This window comes from Leptinotarsa decemlineata, unplaced genomic scaffold (genome assembly GCF_025532065.1).
Source record: "Leptinotarsa decemlineata unplaced genomic scaffold, Ldec_3_MD MMD2_tig00000251_RagTag_RagTag, whole genome shotgun sequence".
In the NCBI taxonomy this organism is placed as follows: Eukaryota; Metazoa; Arthropoda; class Insecta; order Coleoptera; family Chrysomelidae; genus Leptinotarsa; species Leptinotarsa decemlineata.
The window spans coordinates 10,358,580-10,383,357 of record NW_027412547.1 but is presented as its reverse complement, the minus strand read 5'-3'; the positions used below and the strand labels follow the sequence as shown (position 1 = coordinate 10,383,357).

The window sequence follows — 24,778 nt, the reverse complement described above, 5'->3', positions numbered from 1 at the left end:
AATGATTCATTTATTGAATAAATCGGTTAATTTATCAATACATACATCAAATACATACTTTCTGACGAAAATGATATGGTAAAACTGGTGAATCATTAAAGGATTTCAAAAAAATAGAGAAACGAGTTAAACACTTAGTGAACAAGTACGGAGGAGATTTATTGAAGATTATTGTTGCTATACGAGAGTAGTAATTTTCGTATCCATTTAGCACCAGCTAGTTGGTGGGAGACCCTGTTAAATTTACGATATACGTAAATATGGATTATAGTATTCACATAATGACAAAAATCAGACTTGGTCTCTCTGAATTCCTACTATAGGACTAAAAGTAATCGTTTCTTTGGAAGCGTGATCATTTTATAAAAGGGTTGAAGAAGTTTCAGTTTCAGCTTCGACTATAAAAATGGTTTCACGAAAAACAATATGAGGTTGCGTTTATGAAGCAAGCCAATTAAAATTAGTAAGTTTTGCCTCTTTCAGATGTAGTTGATGGGATAGTGAATGGTTTTGCTTACATCTTCATTAAACTGTATGTGAAACACTTCACTAACCAAACAAAACTAGTATAGAATATTTCAACTCTAGTCCGCACCTGTGTTTTACTTTATGATGAAATGAACCACTTATTCTCGTTGAGTGTCAAAGCATACAATAATTGAATTTAAATGAAAATTTCAACTACTGCGGTCGCTATCTTCAAGCAAGATAAAATAAAAAGGTCTTTTGAAATCCAAGACAATACCTGTCCTATAGAATGAAAACACACTCATGAGCAATCCCTTCTAATCTCGAATGACAATAAAGATTTTTTCATCCTCAGATTAGAAACCTAATATGCTTGGAATTGTTCCACGAAACATCATCTGTACTCTCAATAACTATCTTAATACAATCTTTAGAGAGGCGTCTTTGTTTTGGTTTTGGAGAATATCAATTACATTAGCATATACTGGGTGTTTCCAATAGCATAATAGGTATCGGAGTCCTTGAGTAGAGCAAACCAACCTTTATTATGCAAATTAAAATTTGACTTCGATGATTTCTAAGAAGACAAATGAATAATTGTCGAGTTTGAAGATTTTCCAAAATTCTGCAATATTTCTAAAATGATATTGTGGAACAGTTTTTTTTGACTGCTGGATTTTGTAATAGTTAAAAATTCAAATTTTTTCATTTTATTGACTATGTAATTATTCTTGACAAAGTATATATTAAAGAAACCAACATGAAAATTCAACCATTTCATTAAAAATATTTTCAACTGCGAATATGAAGTCTGGGAAATAGTAATGTGGCTAGAAAATCTGCGGATTTACTCAGTTTTAAGAGTAAAACAAACGTTTTTCAACAATTTCGAGATCCATACCATACTAACTTGTTCTTCTCTCAATTATTGCACCTGGCAAAAGTATGATAGATTGTCCAGAGAAGCAACTTGCATAAAATTCTTTATTTCTGGCTACTAGGAATATATGCAAAGTAATATATATGATGAGCACTGTCATGAGCACTATGAAATCATGTTTGTTGTTTGTGTAGTATTGAAAAAATAAGTAATTCTTAAGTTAAAGGTACTGTTTCAAGTTGCCTTCTTTGAAATGAAAGGAAGAACTGAAAAAATTCTGGAGTAGAGGAGATGAAAAAGAGTATTTCATCTCCTGAAGACGCCAACTTGGTTGATGAAACGCGCGTAAAGAAAAGTGTTACAGTTCTGGTGTTTCCACTTCTAAAAGTGGTAATATCACTACAGTGGTAGCTGAACATTATTCAATATTTCTTCTCCTATAAACGAAATAATATTCAGAAGATGAAATTGGAGCAAAAGTGTTAACGAAGAATAGTGTTTTTATAAGGTATGGAAAAAAACAAAAAAAATTATTAAAGGTCGTTAACATATAGGCATATGTTTGTATGACGCAGATTTTATTTAACAATTCCTTTTCATATTTGCCAGAGTAGACAAAATATAGTCCCGTATATTTCCCAAAAAATGTCTCAAAGTCGTAAAGATCTGAAACAGACGTCACTTTTTGTGAGTTAGAACAAGATGGTCCACTTCCTTTCCTTGATGTAATGTTGAAAAAGTATGAAATCATATAGATACAAATGTTTTTCAAAAAAAAAAAACGCATACTAATAAATACCTCCACTATATTTCAAACCATCACGCAAATTTTAAAAAGATATAATATAGTGTTTGTGAGGATGAATAAATGTGTGTATGTATGTTTGTGGCTCTTTCACGCCTGAACGACTGAACGGATTTAGATGAAACTTTACATTAAAACAGGGTGGAAATTTCTGATTTCCTATCTTGATGCTTATTTACGCTATACAAATAACCTACCTGCATATTTCAAGATTCTATGTTCAGTAGCTTCGGCTGTACGTTAATATAAGGGTGTCAGTCAATCAATAGATACCAACTTATACAATACTAGCTGTTCCCCGTTGATTCACTCGCTTTACCATAGGAACCTAACCTATGTGTTATTCCGAATCATGATCAATCTGTATACTAACTTACATGTGAACCCGTTGAGCTGTTTAGGTGTGAAAAAGTAAAAAACCTAAACATATACATTACATTCATCCATTCTCACAAACTTTACGCATTCATAACATTAGTAGGAGTAGGATTACTAATGTATTTCATTCTAATAATCCTTTCAGTTTTTTTGGTGATGATATTCAAAATTGTATAAGTGGGTACCTATTAATTGACACTCTTATATTAACAAACAGCCGAAGCTATTGGACCTAGGAACTTTGTATAGCGTAAATAAGCATCAATAAAGGCAATCATGATTTTCCAGCCCAACAGGGAAATATATAGGTTTAAAGATTGTATTGAATTTCGTTAGTTTTGAAATTAGAAACCTGTAGTTTTGGTTTAATAAAAAATATTGTTACTATTTGTTCAAAATGGTCTGTCACGAAACTTAAGGTAACAAACCAAACTCTACGCGGGCAAAGCCACGGGCAACAACTGATACATACAATTCATTCGTAAACTATACAATGGTTGCAGTAGAAAGCATTGAAGAACCAAAAGACTCCACAAACGGCCACACCATTCTAATAACCACCAACTCAACAATAACCCATTCTAATATCATACCTTGTTTCAGGACTATCTGAAAGACAAAAAGAATTGAAAATAGATACTTAGAACATAGAAGAAAAAATTGAAAAATACATTTACAACGTACCTTAATTCTTGTGGTAAAATGTATATTGGTTATATTAGAAACTTCGAAGCTATTAAAATCACTTGAGAAAGAACAACATGAATACATCAGAAATAGATTATTAAAAGAATCAAAAGAGGCAGACTTTGGCTTCCAAAACGTATCAGTGCAATTCTTGGCTCTTTTTTTAATAGAAAAAATAATAAAATACGAGAGTTACTGATAAATAGCAGATTTGTGAAAAACACAATAAATATACGCAGTAACTTTCTACTTGTATAAAGTTCTCCATCACAATTTTTTTCTCAGTTTGTGAAAGGTGATCATTGTAAATGTTTTAATTTAGGATTAACTTACGATCATCCCTCTTCCTCCTCTGAAAAGCCCAATAAATACTGAACTTGGAGGGCAAGCTGAATTGTTCGAGAACATTACATCTGTCAAACAAAACTAGGATTCAATAATGGCATATTATTCGAATCTGTTTCAGTTTGAACATATCAGATTGAGACGAATGGTAATTTATATAATTCATGAATATAATCATAAGGTTGTTTCAGACCTTCAAGGTTGAAAATACATCCAAAGATTTACCCTCTACTCTGCATACAATATAAAGCGAGCGAAATACCATTGAAAATGCCATATACGCACAACTTTATCAACTTTATTATTAGTGAGGACTTGGAGGTTGTCAATGGTACATAATGCATGTTTTTACCACTCCCAGAGCACATTGTTGCACGGCCATTTTGATTTTTTCCGCCGCGGGATTAGTTGTTTAGTTATTCAAATCATAGGTACTTATGGAATTCTCAGACGGGCGGTATTTTTAATTGCAAATAACAATGGGATGAAAAATGAAGTGGTGCTGAAAAAATATGATGATTTTTATGTAGTGATAATTCATACCAGAACAAAAACAAGAATTAATTATGTGTGTTTGTGTTTTATGTTTTTTCCATTAACCAGCTGTCACACCCTTACGAACGAAAACTCTCAGAAGTCGTGTCGTTGTGTGAGCTAAGAACTAACGAGGTCTCACCTTTTAACGTGTGATTCCTAACACGGGTTGGACGATAGGAAGTGAAAATCGATCGTTCAGGCTGGGGCTTGAACCACCGACCAACAGGTCAGTCGATTTGAGTGAGTGAACAAAGCACCAAGTCGAACCGACCGGCTACCGACCTAGGCTGAAATTATGTATGTAGGTTTCCCGGCGCGGGGGAAAATATCCATTAAACAAAATTATCTTTTCATCACTGTTTCGTCATGCCCTTGAATTTCCGGTGGGTGAATTTATATTTAGTATCAGTATTTCACTCGTGCGAACCCGGGGCGGTTCGCTAGTTATGTATAATAATCAAATTTACTGTCAAGTAGGTGAATAAATAATCATTCAATCTCTAGCTTTGTATGAGGGATTGTGTCCTGAGAGACGTCAGCCATCCAAAAGATATTTTCAACGTATTGATAGGAGTTCACGAAATCATGATTTATTTGAAAAGCCCTCGAATAAGAGATGTGGTGATACTGAAATTGATGTTTTGGGTAAAATCAGAAGACGTTCTCAATGATAATAAAGTGATGTTTAGATTCAGGATTTTGGGATACCAAAAAATTGAGAACAGAGAAGTATCATTCAGAAAGATTGCGTATCATAGTGCTATATCGTCTACGTTAGTTAGCAACATTTTAGGAAGAAATAAATTTAGTCCTTACATACTAGGAGAAAAATATTTTATAGATGGTTGCTCAAACAACGTCGTCAGGATAATGAAATCTGTGATGAAATTTTATGATGTGATTCACTAATTCACTAGATTCACTAATAGCGTATGGCTTAACAGAAATATTCATTATCACTGGCGACGAAAAATTTCCCTCCTACATTGAGGTACAAATTTACAAAAAAAATGGAGTTAACGTTTGGCTTGGTGTGCTAGACACCAAGAATATTGGTTTCTACTTTTTGAGATATCTTTGACATGGGAATTATATTTGGAGACTCCAGTTAAGTTGTCGGAAGATTTGCCTTTGAATATTCTGAGAATATATCAGTATTTCTAGCATGATGGAGCTCCGCCACATGGCAGAACTATTTTTGCGATGGCTATACCACGTCGGAAATAATGGTCCGAATAAATGGTCTTCTGGACTTTTCATTGTGGGGTTTCATTAAAGACAAGGTATTTGGCTCAACTTTTGACAATATTGATAATATGAAAGAAAAATAAGGAGGGTTTGCATGGTATAACTATTGGTATACTATTGCAAGAGCGACGAGCGATGAACGGCAATTTGAACATTTAATGAGATATCGTGAATATATATATATATATATATATATATTGTGATATTTATTGTTTATAAGAATCTTGACCAATGAGACTAGTTAATAAGTTTGTTCGTTTGAAATATAGGTTAGATACGTTAAGTTAGTTAGAAATTTCTTATCTTTTGTTCTCAGTAAAATGTTTACGCACACAATGTAACAACTAAATCATTCCTTAGTTGGTTTCCATTGAAATTCAAATGTCACAATCCAGTATTGAAAAGATCAGTCACCAGATATATATTTTCCTGAAACACAAAAACAAATTAATAAAACCATTTAGCTCAATATTAGAAAACAAAACAACATTACAATTTATTCAAATTATCCAAATCAATATTTTGAAAGAGTTTCAATTTGTGAAACGAAAAACACTCAGTATATGAAAAAACCATGTAGCTAAAATATTGTCTAGCCTACTAGGTGAGAGAATTGGAGAGGAGCTCATGAATTTTGCCAAATGCAAATTTTAAAAATTAATTTTGTAAAATACAGAACATGAATTGTTATAAGACAACCAATATTGTAAATATTAGATATTAGAGTTTGTTTATGAGTACAAATGGTTAATAAACTAAGTGTAGTTTGAGTGAAGTGCCAAAATTTTCAAAGTAGAAGGTTTTGACAGCATCTAGAATTTTCCAAAATTGGTTGCCAAGGAGATTGGGAGTTTGTTGAAAGGGGAAACCAAAGGAGTCGATGATCAACGCTGGAACGAGAAGCACGTACAATTTTTGAAAGCGTTGAAAATTGAATTAAAATTGAGAATTGATGAATCAAACCTATTAAAATACATATAGATTCAATTATAAATAAATATATATAGTGGAAAGCATACAATTGAACTTACCCATAGTACCAATTGGAAAAATTACAGTCGAAAGAAGAAACATACAGATCAATTCACCGCACCAAAAGGAAAAGTTCAAGATATGAAGACGATTAAATAGGCATAAAGTAACTGTCATCGGGAACAAAACAATGGTCGAAGACCATTGGACTCTCGCCCTTCTCGAGTTATACGGGGAAAACCAAAAATGCTGTTTTTTGGTTTTTTTCGAATAGAATTGTTATTTTGGAGAATACCAAAAAATGGAAAAGGAAAATGTTATCGTGTACTATGACAATGTAATAATAAATATTCGATAAAACGTTTCGTATCAACATGGCTATCATCAACTTTTTTTTTCAAATACAAACCTGTTTTTTTATTACAGATATTGATAAGGCAATAAATTCACAATCCAAGGCTGTATCACATTTGATATTTTTATAGCGTTTCATTTGAAGTGACTACCATCATCAGTGACAACAATTTTAAATTACGGTCTTGTCGTTACTTCTTTTGTGAATTATTTAGATTTTTTCAAAATTTAATTCAGACAACCCAATAAATTCGACAGGAAGGTCCCCTTTTACATAATGAAAATTCTACTTTTTTGTTTTGGAAATTTTTGTATTGCCGTAATCAGTTATAATTCATATTATTTTTATAATTCTCAATATATATATATATATTTCGTATATAGTTTATCTTCTAGGCACTCTTCAAACTGAGGAGTGCCTGTCGCAGATTATTAATAGAAGATATAAAGCTTCAAATGCTTTTTGTAAAAATTTAATAAAATATATGTATATATATATATATATATATATATATATATATATATATATATATATATATATATATATATATATTTCTTTTTTTATTGACTAAAGGTAGTTTATGGAAGGTAGGGACTAACGGGACTTTCAGTCAGACACGTTCAAAAAACATACTCTATTTTATAAATCGCCAAGCTTTCGTCTCCGACTTCGTCAGGATGAGTTAATTATTAATTCAAAAAATTTACAAAATTGGAGCATTGACGGTAATAGTGTCATAATTTTCAGGTATCTGATATCTATAATAATTAATTTTCAATTGTGAAACTCAGTTTACTTCGTCCTGATGAAGTCTCAACCAAAAACTTCCGAAAGTGAAATGCACCGCAGATTGTGACAGTACTTCCTGACCCATCCTCGTACGCGCAAATAGAAACTCATTCCCACCATATCGGACGAAACGCAAAAGTTCCCCGTGCACAGCCGACTCAGTCGATTCTCGTTCACGTAGGTGTAGATTAAGAAAACGGGGCTGTACCTCGTCAGGTGCGCCGATTTTCGAAAAAAGTCCGCGAACCGGGCTACACAGAGTGTCCGCAAACACTTGTCCTCATTGTTTTTGTGCGTTCGATTGCCGTTTCCGAGAGAAGAAGATAGAAAGTTGTAGAGAATCGCGTATGGTATGTTCGACGATAAATGTCAAGCTTTGGTATTTTGCGAAATTATGATTGTTTATTGTTTTGAATTATGCAAGCCGGTTGCGGTATTTTCTATGAGGGATTCATTATACGGGTTTAGTTGCGTAAAAATTGCTATATCTTTTGTATGTCCAAGGCAAGGAATCTTTACTGTCGGATAACAAAATTTCATTTTAATGTAAACGAGGACGAATTCGATTTCTGACAGACTTGATGGAAGTATAGATTCAATGAGGAAATCTAGATAAAGCACATGATATTTGAACACAAGCGAAGAAAAGTAGACAACCGTAACGTGTGGCCATTCACCTTTTCTAATATATTATTTTGTTAAATGAACTTTTGGTGTTCCTATAATAACCTGTATGTAACTATGATAATTCTAGAATTTCCTCAACATCGACTTTGAACCATGTCAACTATCAATTCCATTATGTTATTTGTTGAAACTATGAAAATTCACATTAATTTTTCAACATTTGTTAATATCTTGAGTGAAGAATAGAAAGTTCAAAACAGGTAAATAACTAAAAAGTAATTGAAAAACAATTTTTAGGCAATCATTATATTATAAATGCATAATTTACAAGCTCATTAGCGCTCATAAATGGAAGTTCGTGTAAATGTTTTATGACTATATTTTGTCTAGCTCGTTAATGTTCCTGGATTTATTTTTTGTAAAAAATTTCATGTGATAAAAGGTAGAATGAGAACCTCTGAATTTGAATGAATTTTAGAAAGAATCCGATAGAAACACTTTATCCACGCACATATATTCTAATTTTTTGATGAGGTATTGAAAAGTGTCAATGGCGGCACTAGAAACATTTCAAATAAAATAAATAATTAATAAATACTTAAACTGATTCGACAGACCTTTTTGGATAGCATGATTTTCGTTTTTGTAATCTATTAAAATTATTGAATGTACTTTGTCTGCCGTCATTTTTATGAACACCACATGCTATTTGGAGATTTGAATGCTACTTTATTCATCTGATAGCAGTTGAAATATCAATTGCAATTTTGAAAACTCAGAACTCGTGTTTAATGTATCTTAGTCGCGTTATGACAATTCCTTTCTCAGAATTGATGTGTCTTTAATAATTTCACCATACCGTTATGCAACTACTAAATAAATCGAACAAAAATGAAAAATGTGTCAAATGGCAGAATCAGAGGCCATCAACGTAAGATTTCGATTCTGTTGGGCAGCTGCACAATAATAATAATAATAATATGGCATTTATCAACGCTAGGTAGCTAGGTTAGGTTAGGTCCAAAGTGAGTGGGTCTATTCGACCCTCCACCGCAACCCATAAGGGTTTATTGTGGCTCACACCTATTCACACTCGACCAAATAAACCCAGCTTCTTAACGAAGCCGATTAGTTTGTATGGTGAGTGGTCTTTCAGGCCAGATGGTAAGAGTACGGCTCTGCTGAACTCTGAAATCCTGATTCAGTCCCCAGCGGGGCAGGCACAAAGTATGTGCTCTGCTGTTTCATCATTTTCCAAACAGAGGCGATTTGCACATTTTAGAACATTTGCTATTTTACCTGCTCTGAATACAATTACAGATATATGAGCAGCCCAATTAACACACCAAAGTCTTCGAAATGGAACAAGGCTTGAGCTCAATAAATCGGTTTTTTCATGAGTTGAACCGATTGACTCATTTTTCAGCTATCTGGTAACTTTGGCCAAATGTTGACAATGTCAAATAAATGTCAATAAACAAATGTCAATAAAAATATATCCAAGTCATCTGATTTTTTTCAAATTCAATTCGAATATCATGAATTAGAATAGAATATCTTTAGCATTTCCATTTCCATAACTGTGCGTATCCTCATCAAATCACACTAAACATTACTTCTCAAGAATTTCAAACAATTAAGATAAGATATATTCCATAGTTGCAGCTTCGAATCACAACTTTCAAGTGAATTATAGAAAACAATAAAAATAGCTTAATGGCTACTTGTATTGAAATACGATATTTCAATATATCTTAGTTTCAATAAATACCATTTATAATATTTCAAGAATGATGAATGTTCAGATAAAAGGAAGCGAATTTTTAAAGGTTTTCAGACTTTTTACAGTTACTTGAACAACCTTGCCTTTCAATGTAGTTATAAATTCAACGAGCCAGTGAAAGTTGAGTAATTTCAACGGATCTGTTCAAGGGGCGTTCTGTCTAATGGAAGATGAATGATAATATGTCATTGAATGAACTGATTTTTTTTGTAACGAATTGAAAAAAGTTCAGTAATTCATTTTCTTTTATGGATGCCAGTATTATTTCCACTCTATTCTCAGTTCATACTGTACAAAATTGGTTAATAATGCAAGAAGCCTATAAAAGTTATAAGAATTGTGAAACTGAAGAATAAATCAATTGTTGAATTTGAATACTTCATTAGTCCTAAAGATGTGAAACCCGCGTATATTGGGGAACGTTCAAAAGTACCAACTGAAATAAACAAAGGTCTACAACCTCAACAAATTAAAGCTGAATGAAAAATATAGATACCATTGAAAATTTGTATTACCTTTCCACCAAATCATTCGTAGATGAGTCTTTGAAAAGTTGATAAAAACAATGAATAATGAACGATTCTTTACTTTTATGAGATTCATAGATTGTCAATATTTGAACAGTATATACGTCAAGTTGGAATGGAACATTATCAAAAGATTTAGAATGTTATACAGTATAACTCAGATTTATCATTTCTAAGGACACCACAAATTGAAGTAGTTAAATAGAACTGAATTTCTTGCTCTTTGAAGAAATTCACATGTCATACTCCTACTTACAAAGTGTTCCTCTGCTCCTTGGATCGTTCACTTTTGGAAATGCATCTATGATCTAGAATCCGTACTTTAAAGTTTATAATGACGCCACTTGAAGGAGGTCACGTTAAATTATTGATGAGTCGACAAGGTTGACGATGTTTAATGTAGGATTTTCATAAAACATTTTACAAAACTGAATATAACTGAACCTTTATCCCAACACCAAAATGTTATTTTTAACACCTAGACACGTGTTTCAATCACCAGATGATCATCTTCAAGAGGAATATTATACTTAGAAAACTGTTTCATTATTTTTTGGGAAAGAAACTTTTTGGCTTTCTACTACTCCATCTTGATTCAAAAAAAGGGATGAGAGAATCTTCCAAAGAAAGGAAGGAAGTAATCAATTTGAAACTCTATACATGAATGTGTAGATCATGCAAAGAAGTAACTTTCAGACACAACTGAAAGAAAGTCCTCCTGAAACAGCTACTTTCATATAAACATTCAATTACACGAAAGAAAATAATTCTTTCGAAACAAATACTTCTGAATTATACAGAAGATACTTTTCACTACTCAGTTTGTATTTCAAACATTTGTTGTGGAGTAAAAATCAGATATCATTCACATGAGTTCTACTTTGAATGAATGGTAATAAATTGCACTTATATGGAACACTGTCACCCTCACTGGTATACCCCGATGTTTCGCCTTAAGACACTTGCCCTAAGTATTCAGTACCAAATTGGATAACATTATAGAAAATACACACACTTCATTCATGAATGACGATTTTTTAATGTCACGGAATAAGCTTGATCTGCTTATGTCATCGATGACATCGTAATGACATTCATTCACCTATTTGATTTAATCCCAGCCAAGAGGTATCTTTTTTGAATTGAAGGGGTTATATTTTTAGCCTCTGAGTCTTTTTTTTTAAAGAAATGTGAAAGCAATAGGGTTCTCAGAACATAGTTGAATATGGAAAAATAAATGAAATCAATCTCGTTGAAAATAATTTCTCATGGAATAGAATCCAAACATCCGAGCAAACAACTTAATGAATATGGAAAAATAAATAAAATTTAAGTCGTTGAAAATAATCTCTCAATTAATAGAATCCAAACATTCGACCATTTCTGAAAAAATTATATAAATATATTAATACGACAGTTTAATAAGTTTTTTTTATATCATTAACGATGTACAGAAAATATTCTGACAACCCCAGGTGTCATACATCACAATCTACACAGACTAATATTAATTAACAAATATACCAGGAGTACCATTGAATATTAAAATCATACAACAAATACTATTTTTTTTCATCTGTATATCTTAAGGTATTGCCTGCGGAGTTTTAGAATTTTCCAAGATACCTTCACATCCTTGTGGTGCGCTTTCTTCTCCTTCCATAAACGATAACTATAACGTATTTCAGCCATATTTGGAATAACGCAATCGAGAAACATGGAGAATCAAGTGCTGTTGCGCTTGATATATATCTAGATAGATATCTCTTGATATCTTTCGGAAAAAACAAGAATCCAATCCAATATATTGCTTTCCTGACGACAGCACACTTGCCTCGTCATTCCAATTGGATTCCAGGACATCGGCTGCAGATGCCCATTTTCACCGTCAGCATCAGGAGGTTGCATGCCTTAATGAGGAATTAGAAGTTATTTCGAATTGGCTTGAAAGTAACCAGGTTCAATTCAATGCTACGAAAACTCAGGCATCGGTTTTTTTCAAAAAGATAAATGTCTCCGAACTGGATATAATAATTCCGATTTCTGCTTCGATAAATTTGTTGGGGGTTAAAATGAACACCAATATGTCTTGGCACAATCATGTCGCTGGAATTGCGAAGGCTGCTTCTCAAAAGCTTAGAACATTGTTCCGAACCAGAAAACTGTACGCACCTCAGCAACTTTTGACGCTTTATAAAGCTCGGGTCAGACCTTCTTTGGAGTATTGTTCTCATGTGTGGAGCTCCGCCTGATTGGAGACTCCTTGCAACCTTGATATTCTGGAACATCGAAAAAAGGTTGGAGATTTGTATCTCTTTTATAAGATACTTTCACGGGAGGTGTTCATTGACTTGGCACATTTGATTCTATCAAGAGCGGTACATATTTGAAATACGCGACGGACTGCTCATCGTTTTGAGGTTCAACCCAGTACACCTCAAACTTCACTGCTCAAGAACTTTTTCATTTGGAGAACTGCGTGTATGTGAAATAAACTTCCTGAGAACATTTTTCAAATGAATTCAATCTCCAGCGATTCAGATTCATCGAGAATCGCTACTTTCGCACAGGCTCCGCTTTTAGAGCGCCTCAACGATTTTCCTGTAGTGTTTGTGTTCTGTCCTTAAAAAAATCTCCTTGACAAACGTTCACCAACCTAGTTGATGTCTTCACAAAATGACCCAAACCTATTACAGACTCTTACTGAGGGCTAATAAAATGTTCTTCCATAAAATTCGGAGATTCATGTTATTGGTTTCACCACTCAGTATATGAACTTTCAGATCCATTACTCAAGTAACAGAAAACATTGATTTATTTTGTTATACCTGTTTTCGTATCTTGCCATTCCGGTGCAAGTGATTGGATAAATTATCGCAAGTGATATTCGTTAATGGCTCGGAAAATTTATGCTGAAGTATTGCGTTTGATTTGATAAAATACAGATAGTGATTAATCGATAGTATTTTTATTAACTGAACGTAATTCAATGGACTGATAAAATTGTTTTTGGAATCATTTCAGGGAATGTGGCATTCATCATTGAATGATGCACATTTAATAATTCTTTTGAAAGGGAACATTTTCCTTGATCCGTAAATAGTGAAATGGTCGGTCGGTAGCCGGTCGGTTCGATGTGGGTGGTTTGTTCACTCACTCGAATTGACAAGCCCCAGCCTGAACGATCGATTTCCACTTGCTATCGTCCAACCCGTGTTAGGAATCACACGTTGAAAGGTAAAACCTCGTTAATCCTTAGCTCGCACAAGTTTCGACTTCTGAAGCGATGCGATAGCTGGTTAACTAAAAACACAGAAATGATGGAAGTTGTTACCAAAACTGGTTGGAGATTCAAAGGAGGCTGAGGACTTGTCTCTATTCTATAGTTACTTTCACCGGAAGTGTTCTCTGACTTGACCCATTCGATTTCACCGAGATTGATACATGTCAGAAGTACGCCAAAAACTATAGCATCCCTTCACTTCAAGGTTCAACTCAGTTGTTTTCAAAGTACCCTTTTGAAAACTCTTCCATTCGGAAAACAACATCCTTGTAGAATAAACTTCCCGGGACCGTTTTTCCAAATGGATATAATATACGGTGATTTCAATCCAACGTGAATCGCCACTTTGGCACAGACACCGCTCTTCTTCATAAGAAAGGATGTTCCATATTTTCTATTATAAATCACCACGTGTCATTTATCAATCGTTTTAGACTATTCCATTCGTGGAATGCTGCTGATTTTCAATCTCAATCAACGAATTATTTACTTCATCAGTTCGAACTTCCATTGTCTAATATAATATAAATTGATTTGAAATCTCTGAAAAAAATGAAAGATTAACCGAAAATAACAATTTTAATAAAACAAAAAACTGAAATTACAAGGAAATAACATACAAGCTACAACCCGAAAGTAAAAAATTGAAATATTAATAAAAACTGAAAATAAAAAAATATTATTACCAAAAATGAAAATGAAGAAATTAAAAGATTCCAAACCAAGTTACGTCACGACGTTTCGATTGTTAGTATCCACAATCGTCTTCGGGTGATAACTGGACTTATTCCTCCGAGATCTGACTATTTAAAGGTCATTCGGGTGCTTTCACCTTTCACCTATCCCCTCTTTCTTCTTTCCGCTTCATTGGTTTTAGCGGGAGACGACTGTTTGGCGGGAGTTGGTCGTTTTTCGCTTGATAAGAGGTTTCCATATGTTACGTATCTCTACGCTAGCTTGACTAAATGCGTTGTTAGACAACATATACGCGACTTCCTTGAATTTTTTCCTTTTATTTTTTTTCAGGGATTTCAAATCAATTTATATTATATTAGACAATGGAAGTCCGAACTGATGAAATACACCACGAAACATTGTCAACCACCTTCAAACAACGAATTATTTGATTATTAACAGACTTAGTTCGTTCCTGCTTACCTCAGATATTCAATTTTATGACTTACTCAACCTATGAAGGTAGCATGGCTACTATAACGACTTCCACAGGTGAATGACTAACGATCTGAATCCGTTTCCTGTCTATTATTATTTTACAGTATTTCTCCTGGACTTTTAAGCCGATTTCCGCTATGTTTCGGACTTATAGGGAGCCTTACCGGGTTGTGCGATGTGTTATGTATGTGTGAGTACAGTATTGTTCTTCCTAGTGGTATTATTTCAATAATTATTAAATATCAGTCCCGTTTAATGAATATTCGACAATGACTCAAACTACTATATTTTTTAAAGCACTGAAATCTACTCCAAATTTCATCTTGAATACTGATCAACTTGTATTAACGTAAAAGTTAAATAAAATTAAGTTTTAATCTCAGAAAGTTTTATCTCTCTGATACCCGTAATATTGTTTAATCACTCTTTGAAAGTAACTGAAATTAAAAAAAATGGTAACTTCACATTTTCCAAAATGTTCATAGTAACTGAAACAGGATAATCCATTCGATTAATTATCGTATCAAGAATACACTGAGCCGTTACTTGATGAAAAATAATGACACTATTCCTGATAATAATCATATAATTTTTACACGTTGAATTTCATTCAACCAGTCCTGCATATCGGTTGAAAAGTTGAAGAAGGTTTTCTTTTTAAAATGAATTTTTCTTTTCTATGTTGAAAAATATAGTTTATGATCAGAGGGAATGTCAAAATATTGAGGACCTTTAACACAGCATTGTTAAAGAGTTCGGAAGATTGAGGAAGAGGGAAATTAATCGTGCAGTGGATAATATTCACAGGGCACAGTTGTGTTATCATGTACAAGGCAATCATTTTGAGCATTTACTTTTGTTTTTACATTTAAGTTAATTATTGTTATTTGTTCAAAGATCTATTTTCATTCAAAAGGGCACAATGTCTAATTTACCTCATACACGCCTCAGTTATCAAATTTTCTATAGTTTCCTGGTCCGTATTTTTCCTCGGATTTTTGAATGAAGAACCAAACTCGGTGAGATTTTGTTCCAATAACTTGAACATAGTTCGATGTGGTTGTCGTCTTTCGGGATACAAGTTTAAATACATTTCCGATGTCCTAACACTGTTTCTATCGTATTTGTAATAAATTTGTATCATATTTTTTTTTTCATTCTTGAAAGCCATTTTTAGCCAAAAATTCAATGACTTGTACAATAACAAAATGTCATTGAGTGTAACATATTGAAAGTTAAATTTAAAAACATCAAAGTCAAAACCTATTATGATAAGAATTGATATTTTTCAATATCTCCAATTTTTCGAAAAAGAATGATAACTTATGATAGGTACATCATTGAAAAGGTAAAATCTGGTTATATTCAAAACAGAATTAATCCAATGTATCGCCCATAAGAAAAAATAAAGTTGATGATGATGGCCGGAAGATGAAACGTCGGATAGCAAATCTGAAAACACCATTATGTAGCAGGGAAAAAGGGGCAATGTGGAAGTCCAATTTATTTTCGAATCCTTCGAAAAATAAGCCAGAAAAAAACCCTTTTCCGAAATTTCTGTTTTTCCGGATATCTCCGGATATACTTGGAATTTCAGAACTTTCTCAACGGAATATTGTTAGTCAGGTAAATGCCCAAGTTTGCCACAATTTAACCATAGTTTCCGAGATCCCAATGATGAGGATCGAATTTGAAACACCCTGTATAATTACCAATTTGAATCATATGACCTTCTATATCTACTTAATGACTAATAGTTTTACCACTGTTTAGGGATAAACTAATTAGGTAAAAAACTTGAAAAAAGAATAAGCAATATAAAAAAACTACCTACTCAATGAATAATAATTTTAGCCGAGTTTAGGTGTAAACCAATTGAAAATTATAAAAAAAGATTATAAACTCATTAAATGGACATGTAATAAACTAATTAACAATTTCCACATTAGACAACAGATCCACCATAGGGAATGATATTTTGTCATTCAAATAATTTTCCGAATTCTTAAATCTATCAGGTTCCAAGGATTCCAAAAAATTGAGTTTCAAACCTTTCTGCTCAAAGTTGGATACGAAAAGAATTTGCAAATGTGGAATTGGTCTTCCCATTCAAAAACTATTTCTATGTTATTTCATTCTATGGAGAAATGTTCTCCACGTTTAGCTAATATAAATTTTTGGGCAAGAAACATAAGTCAACTTGTATATTATTGTGTCTTGAAGTGAGATATACCTGGTAAATGGTTTGTTTCTATAGTTTTTTGTAAAAAATAGGGTCAGTAATATCTACCTTGTATCCGTTGTTGACAGCAATTCGTTTGATGAAACTCTAATTCCATAGAACAGTGAAAGATCAAGTGATCAGATATCTGTTGAAAAAAATCTGTTTTTCCGTTAACCAGCTGTCGCACCCCTACGAACAACAAACCTCATAAGTCGAAACTTGTGCGAGCTAAGGATTAACGAGGTCTTAGCTTTTAACGTGTGATAATACGGATACATCTGGAACTCTGAGTCAGAAATATGTGAAAGGCAAACGTCAAATCATTTAGTATGAAGAAATTGTTAGTGATTCTTGTAAGTTGACAGATTTATAAAATTATTACGAACAAGACAAATTACGAGAATATAATCAAAAATTACCATTAAAGCTGATCGCATTTACATCTATCTCCGCTGTAATGATGGATATTTCCTACTCTTCTTGAATTTCACTTGAGATTATTTTAGTACAAAATTGCTATCGTATCATCTCGTATATATTTTTGCAACTTGTTTTTCTTACATCAACTGCTGCGTCGAATCCCCCCCATCAAAGATTGATAAGGTAGTAACTATAGAGTTCGAATGGAATAATGAAGTTTTATTATCTTGTACCCGATTATGCTGATAATCAGTGAATGTGGAAACAGTTAGTGTAATGGAAGGCAGAATAGCAAGGAATCGATTAAATTGAGCGTGGAATCGATTTAATCGAAATCTTGTATTGAAAAGTTTTCAATCAATGCGGAAGCTATTTATCGGAATTTACAATTTGCTAAAACGGCTACATTTTCACTTCACATTCAGATACGTGCCCTCACAGCTAAGCTCATTTATGAAAGAATTGTATTATTATTCATTTAGAATGTTATCTTGCCGGCTTACATTCTCTTGATTCAAACTTTTAGTTGGATGGCTAATACGAAATGCTCACTATCTTTCGAGAAAAGATATGGAGGTAGACTCATGATTCATTGTTTTCAATCATAAGTAGATAATCATATTTACATCAACATCGGGCTTATCGGTCCACAAAAATTCTCCACAACAATCATATATCGATTTTATAGTGTGTCACAGTAAGTTAGAGCCATATAGAAGACTTTGTTATTATTGATTTCAGATAAGAAGTTATTCTTTATAGGAAGTTCAGCATAAACTGTATATATGTATATAAAGTTGAGAATCTTAGCGACTGGAGAAATGTACAGTAAAATGGATAAACGGGGTCTCTCAGTCAAAAAATCTAAAATCAAAACTCTCTTCTACTTTGTCAAGCTTTCGCTTTCAGTGGGAAGCTTCTTCAGGGCAAAGCTTGGCAAAGTAAAGCAGAGTTTTGATTTTTTATTTTTGACTGAGAGACCAGTTTACTGTATATGCATATGGGTAGTCGTTGCTGACTAGTTAAGAATGGAACTAACAAATATAAATTGTTTCCATCATCAGGAATGCTACAAATTGTGGGTGTAAGTAATATTAATATATAAATGAATGGTTAGAATTACAACTTTTTGAGGATGTCTAATACGATGGTTATATAAAATATTGGACACAACATGTTAGATGAGCATTGATACAATACATTTATAAAAATGAGGAAAAGATGTCTAATATTGGATTTAATATTTGATGGAAAACGTTACAGTTTAAAATTGTTTTGAAAGAAGAATAATGTCACATGCCAGAATTTCACAAAACGTTTCTTTTGGTTAGGATTGGCAGATAGTTGACATGACCTATGTCCGTGATAAAAGCTGCTGCCAACTTTGAATTGTAAAGAATTCTTTGGAAATTTCTACCTGTGCAGATTTTAATAATAACATTTGGATTAAAAATATAAAATACATTATTCTATTGATGCTAGATTTGATAAATTCATTGAAACATTGTTGTATGATTTTTTTATCCAACGTCAAAAGATAGGAATGTATCTCACTGAGATGATTCATATTTGTTTTTTTATTAATGTAATTTTTATTTTCAGCAATGAGGCCATTTCAGGAATGGACCTTTTTGTTAAATGTGTTTCACTATCTAAGACCTTAGTGGCAACGAAATTCATATGGTGGTCAAACTTGTTGACATACTCAGCTAGAGCACATATTTCAGAATGGTGTCTACAGTCACTTTTGTGAGAGGTTATTCTGGAGCTTGAAGTTCTTGACGTTTGACCAACATAGTTCTTGTTGCACGATTGACATGGAATACTATGTATCACATTCGTTCGAGAAGTGAGGGGGGTTTATCTTTGACTCTGGTGTTTAAAGTTATAATTGTGAGAACTGTTTTGGTGGCTATTTTAATATTAGGTATTTCGTTGAAAATTCTAGGGAGTTAGGGGGTGATCTCCCTAATGAAGGGTTAAAGTACTGTAAAAAACTTGAGTTGGAGCAATATTATTTTCATTGTTTCCAATTATATTTGGGTTTGGTGAAAAAGTTACAGTAATGTCTGATATGGATGAGGAATTAAACAAAATATTTTTCAACATACTTAAAGGATATGAGTTATCAAGAAAAAGTTTAAGCAAAATACCAAGATTTTTTTTGTGAAATTAGATGTCAGAGATTTTCAACACTCTATTTTTCATTTGTTTCACTAGATTCACTTTCATCGAGTATTTGTGATATGAGCAATAGTTAATATATATTTCTGAACTACAAGGTTTTCTGTACCAATCTATCTGAATATTGTTGTTGGTAGTTCTTATGAACCTTGTGTCAAAAAATTGTACGGAGTGGTCAGTGTCTTCTGCTTCCATAGTGAATTGAATGTACAGATCATAGCTGTACGGATCATACAATTTAAAGTTGACAACAGCTTTTATCACTGGAATCACGGACATAGGTCATGTCAACTATCTGTCAACCTAACCAAAAGAAACGTTTTTGTGAAATTTCGACATATGACATTATTTTTCTTTCAAAACAATTTTAAACTGTAACGTTTTTTATCAAATATTAAATCCAATATTAGACATCCTTTCCCCATTTTTATAAATGTATTGTATCAATGCTCATCCAACATGTTGTGTCCAATATTTTACATAACCATCGTATGAAACATCCTCAAAAAGTTGTAAGTCTAACCATTCATTTATATATTGATATTACTTACACCCACAATTTATAAAATTTCCGAAAGCTTGGACATACTTTAAAGAGTACTCTTTCATTTGCTGCTAAGCCCCACTATTTGTTAGTTCTATACATATATATATATATATATATATATATATATATATATATATATATATATATATATATATATATATAGTAAAATGGATTAACAGGGTCTCTCAGTCAAAAAATTAAAAATCAAACTCTGCTTTACTTTGCCAAGCTTTCGCTTCTAATGGGAAGCTTCTTCAGGGCAGTAAAAATGAGTGAAAAACAATAAATTGAAGATATAAATTGACGTAAAAGTTAACATGTATACGATTTTTTTGTGGTTTTTGTGAAATTTCTCCAGTCGCTAACATATATATATATATATATATATATATATATATATATATATATATATATATATATATATATTATGATGCAACAAATTTTCCTTTATTTTCAGTATTTTAATATTAATATAAGTCACAAAAAGGATTTGAAGCTTTATAACTCCTATTTAATTATATGCGAGCGCTTTCGACAGCTGGTCGTGCTGTCATCATCTAGGCTCTACTAAAAGAGTTTACGGTAATAGGAAAATTAAACACCTAATCACAAAGTCTCCACTCCATTGTCAACCAGTTTATTGGCTATATTACTCTCTAGCTTGGATAGTTGATTCATGCCCCCTAATGCCACAAAAAACTAACAAAGTTGTTAGTTTAGTGTTTTTTTTTCAGTCACATATTACCCCTTTATTGATGATGATTATATGAAGATTGTACCTGCTTGCGAATAACGTTAGAATTTTTCCCTTCAGAAAAAAGTTGAAAATATCCATCTACATGTATATATTTTTTGACCTAAACATCTCTTATACTTATCGATTTTGTACCGATTCAGTGATCGTTAAATTCTTCAATTATAATACATGCATCATGAAATATTATTCAAAGTTTTAATTTGGTCTCCTTGCATTTCTTTCTATGAATTTTAAATCCTTTCAAAATTATGTTAGTGTCGAAATATCCTCACAAACAAAAATCTAGGTGATTTAAATCTGAAGATCTGATGGGCCATTCCACTGGTCTTCCTCTTCCCACGTGCTAGGAATCCCACGTTAAAAGATAAATCGTCGTTGATCTTTAGCTCGCACAAGTTCCGATTTTTGAGGGTTGTCGTTCGTAGGGGAGGTGTGAAGGTAATATAATATTATCACTTCGAGATTATCCGAAAGCTGCACACTGCCAATATAAAAATGTTCACCAGCTCAGTTTTTTTATTGAATACTATCTCATCTCAAGAAAATGTTACATGTGTTACTTTTCCATAAACTGACAGTATTTTGCAACTATCTGGAGTTTTTGAAGATACTCGCGAAGGCACGTTCGCACACTCAAATTAATTATGTGAAGAATGATGGCAGAATGCAGAAAATCGCCTAGTGTGCAGTTAGTCGGGGAAACGCCCCGGGTAGTAATTTACGATCAAGATTTCAATAGGCAGCGATGTTAAGTTTGCGGAACGCCAGTGCTCCTAGATTTCATACGAATCGTTTGAACTCTTGGCGAATATTAAGTAGAAGGTACCGTATCTGAAACTAATGATGTCGCGGTAGTAATATATACCGATGAATGAGATATTTTTGAGAGATCTCGGAATGAAGATGTTTACTTTGATGTAAGTGATATAGTAAAAATAATGTAGGGCAGATCAAGTTACATATAGGAAAACCGATCAACGAACAGTAAACATACCAAAACATAATAATACAGTTTATTGTTATTTTCACTACAAAAGGTTTACAAAACCGCGTCACGTCTTTTGTCATGCAATAGCTTCCTCAAGCAGACCTGACAGTATTTCATACTTTTGAGGACTATCAGTCCTGTTTGAGGAAGCTATAGTGTAGCGAAACACGTGTCGCGATTTTGTAAACCTTCCGTAGTGAACATCACTATAAAAGTTATTTGTATGTTTTGATATGTGTATTTTTGTTAGGTATAGGCCAATTGTATTCAAATAATTAAAGTAACTGTACCAACAACTTTTTTTATCTGACTACAATTTAATTTTTTTTTGTATCACCTCTACAAACAAAATAACACTCTTTGTGGAACTCATTGAGTTGGACGAAAATATTTACTGAGATTTTTTTTTTTCATTTTCACACTCCTTTATTCGAAAAGAAACATAAATTTCCTGAATAAAATAAAATTCAATAACTTTTTCGTTGTACTTTCAAAGACAAAGTATATCATAATGTAATTTTGGCATATGTAGTGGTTCCAGAATTTATATATGAATACCGTAAAATTTTCAATGTTTTCGTCACATCCTGAACTATAAAAATTAAAGAAGACATTTTATTGGGGTTTCACTGAATTTTTTCAAGTTATATAAAAGTATTTTTGGCTCAATCTATTGTTTTGGCAGATATAGGTTATATATAAATTTACTTTTAATTCAATATTCGGTCGGTAGCCAAGCGGTTCGGCGTGGGTGATTTGTTCACTCACTCGAATTGCTGCCGTATTGGTCGGTGGTTCAAGCCCTAGTCTGAACGATCGATCTTCACTTGCTATCGTCCAACCCGTGTTAGGAATCACACGTTAAAAGGTAAGACCTCGTTAATCCTTAGCTCGCACAAGTTTCGACTTCTGAGGGTTGTCGTTCGTAGAGGTGCGACAGCTGGTTAACGGAAAAACAGATTTAAACAGATATATATTGAAGTTCTGAAATCATGCGTCATAATTTGTAGAATTCAATGCTCTGAGTAAATTAGGTCTTTATATTTTCCAACGTTTTGCAAGTATTTGAAAGAACACCTTTTTTTTGTTTTCATATTTATGGAATGAGTAATGTTTAAAAATTTAGACAAAATATGTTGTATTTTTTCTGCCCCATAATATGCTAAATAATACTTTTCTGGAATTTTATATAAGAAATACGATTTATTTTTTTCTTTCCTCCATTTTCAAAAAACAATCAAAGCCAATGCAAAATGGTTTCAACAGTTTTCACTAATAATTCACCAATTCAGAAAACACTTTACTGTGAGATTTTTATTAAATAGTTTTACAAAAACAGAACACGTGTTTCGCCATACAATGACTTCTTCAGGTGTGTCGTCACTAACTAAAACTACATATAAGTACCTGAGTTTTACCTAGCCGATTTATGTTAAATATGTACCTGAGTTTGTAATGAATAAAATGACCTGAGCTTATGTACCAGTGTCCACATTTGAGAAAATATTCAGTAACAGGTGATTAGGTGATTCAGTAAATTACCCGAATTCTTAAATATATTAATTTCTAAACATTCTAAAAAATTGAGTTACAAACTTTTCTCTTCTAAATGAAACACGTCATATTCATGATTTGACTCATGTCCTTCTGTTAAAAGATGGATTCCAAATATGGAATTGGTCTTTCCATTCAAGAAACTACTTCTATGCTCTTTAATTCTTTGGGGCAAAATCTCCCTATTTGGCCAATATAAAGTTTTGGGCAAGAGTCAGAAGTCGACTTATATACTCAACACGTGGTGCGTTTTTGTGTGTTTTTTGAATACGTTAGTTATGGATTTTTATCAAATATCGATCGATTCTATCCAATAGTTTTCATTAAAAAAGACCGTCTATTGAAAAAAGTCTACAACTTTTGTACGGACTATATTTTCACGTAACCTTTTTTTGTTTTACTAAATACGATGGATTTCATCATTCATAATATTCAGTGCAACATTTCATTTTGAATTTAAATTTGAAAAATCATCTCATCCTAAACCTAAAATACACATTTGTTGAAATATTTTTTTCTTCAAATTGAATAGTGCTGTTTTTTTTAATTATTGACTTCAAGATGGGGAAGAACAAAAGTAACATTACCTACTATGAAAAAATTAACAGAAAATACGAATAACTGAAAAATCGTGAGTTGAAAAATCATTTCTAAAATGATTGAATTTGTCATCATTTACAGAAACTTTCAGTTCGAATCAATGAAAAATGTAATGTTGAATTAATAAATGAAGTAATTTCAAATATTTCCAATATGAGATGTAATGAAACACAAGCAAAAATAATATTTTCTAAATATTGAAACTAGATTTGTGTGATTTTTATAATCGAACGTTTTATACCAGAAAACTAGTTCTTTTGTATTCACATTTGAATGAAAAGAAAATAAGAAATGAATACATTTTTGAATGAATGAAATTCGAATAAATGAATATCGAAGTCCGTTAACTTTTTTGGCGTGAATATCACGATTTCATCAACGATATGTAATTAATGGAAAACAATTCGGTGTATGAAGAAAAGAAAAATGAAACTTTCTATGTTTTTACCACTTTTATTTGTAACTAACGTTACTGGTTTTCGTTATATACGGACATTTTCAAACTCATACAATCCGTATAGAACGAAACTGCAGTAACGTCAGTTACAAATAAAAGTGGTAAAAAACATAGAAAGTTTCATTTTTCTTCTCTTCATTATGATTTCCTACCACGTAGTAACGGCTACATCCATCAATTTATTAATTCG

General features: G+C 32.4%; 1 protein-coding gene across 8 annotated transcripts in view; it reads left to right on the top strand.

Moving 5' to 3' along the window:
- The window catches only part of LOC111503500 (partitioning defective 3 homolog), a 211,996-nt gene that overhangs the window by 90,974 nt on the left and 96,244 nt on the right, over positions 1 to 24,778 (top strand). For 5 of the 8 annotated variants that reach the window (XM_074173678.1, XM_074173672.1, XM_074173677.1 and 2 more), the window contains exon 1: positions 7,616 to 7,814. The exons of 1 other annotated variant lie outside the window; for it this stretch is intronic. In XM_074173678.1, the coding sequence (XP_074029779.1) occupies positions 7,812 to 7,814 (3 nt within the window). In that variant the 5' untranslated portion in view covers positions 7,616 to 7,811. Of the gene's footprint in view, positions 1 to 7,615; positions 7,815 to 24,778 lie in introns of those variants that run through there. 2 more of the 8 variants (XM_074173671.1, XM_074173675.1) reach the window with 2 other exon arrangements.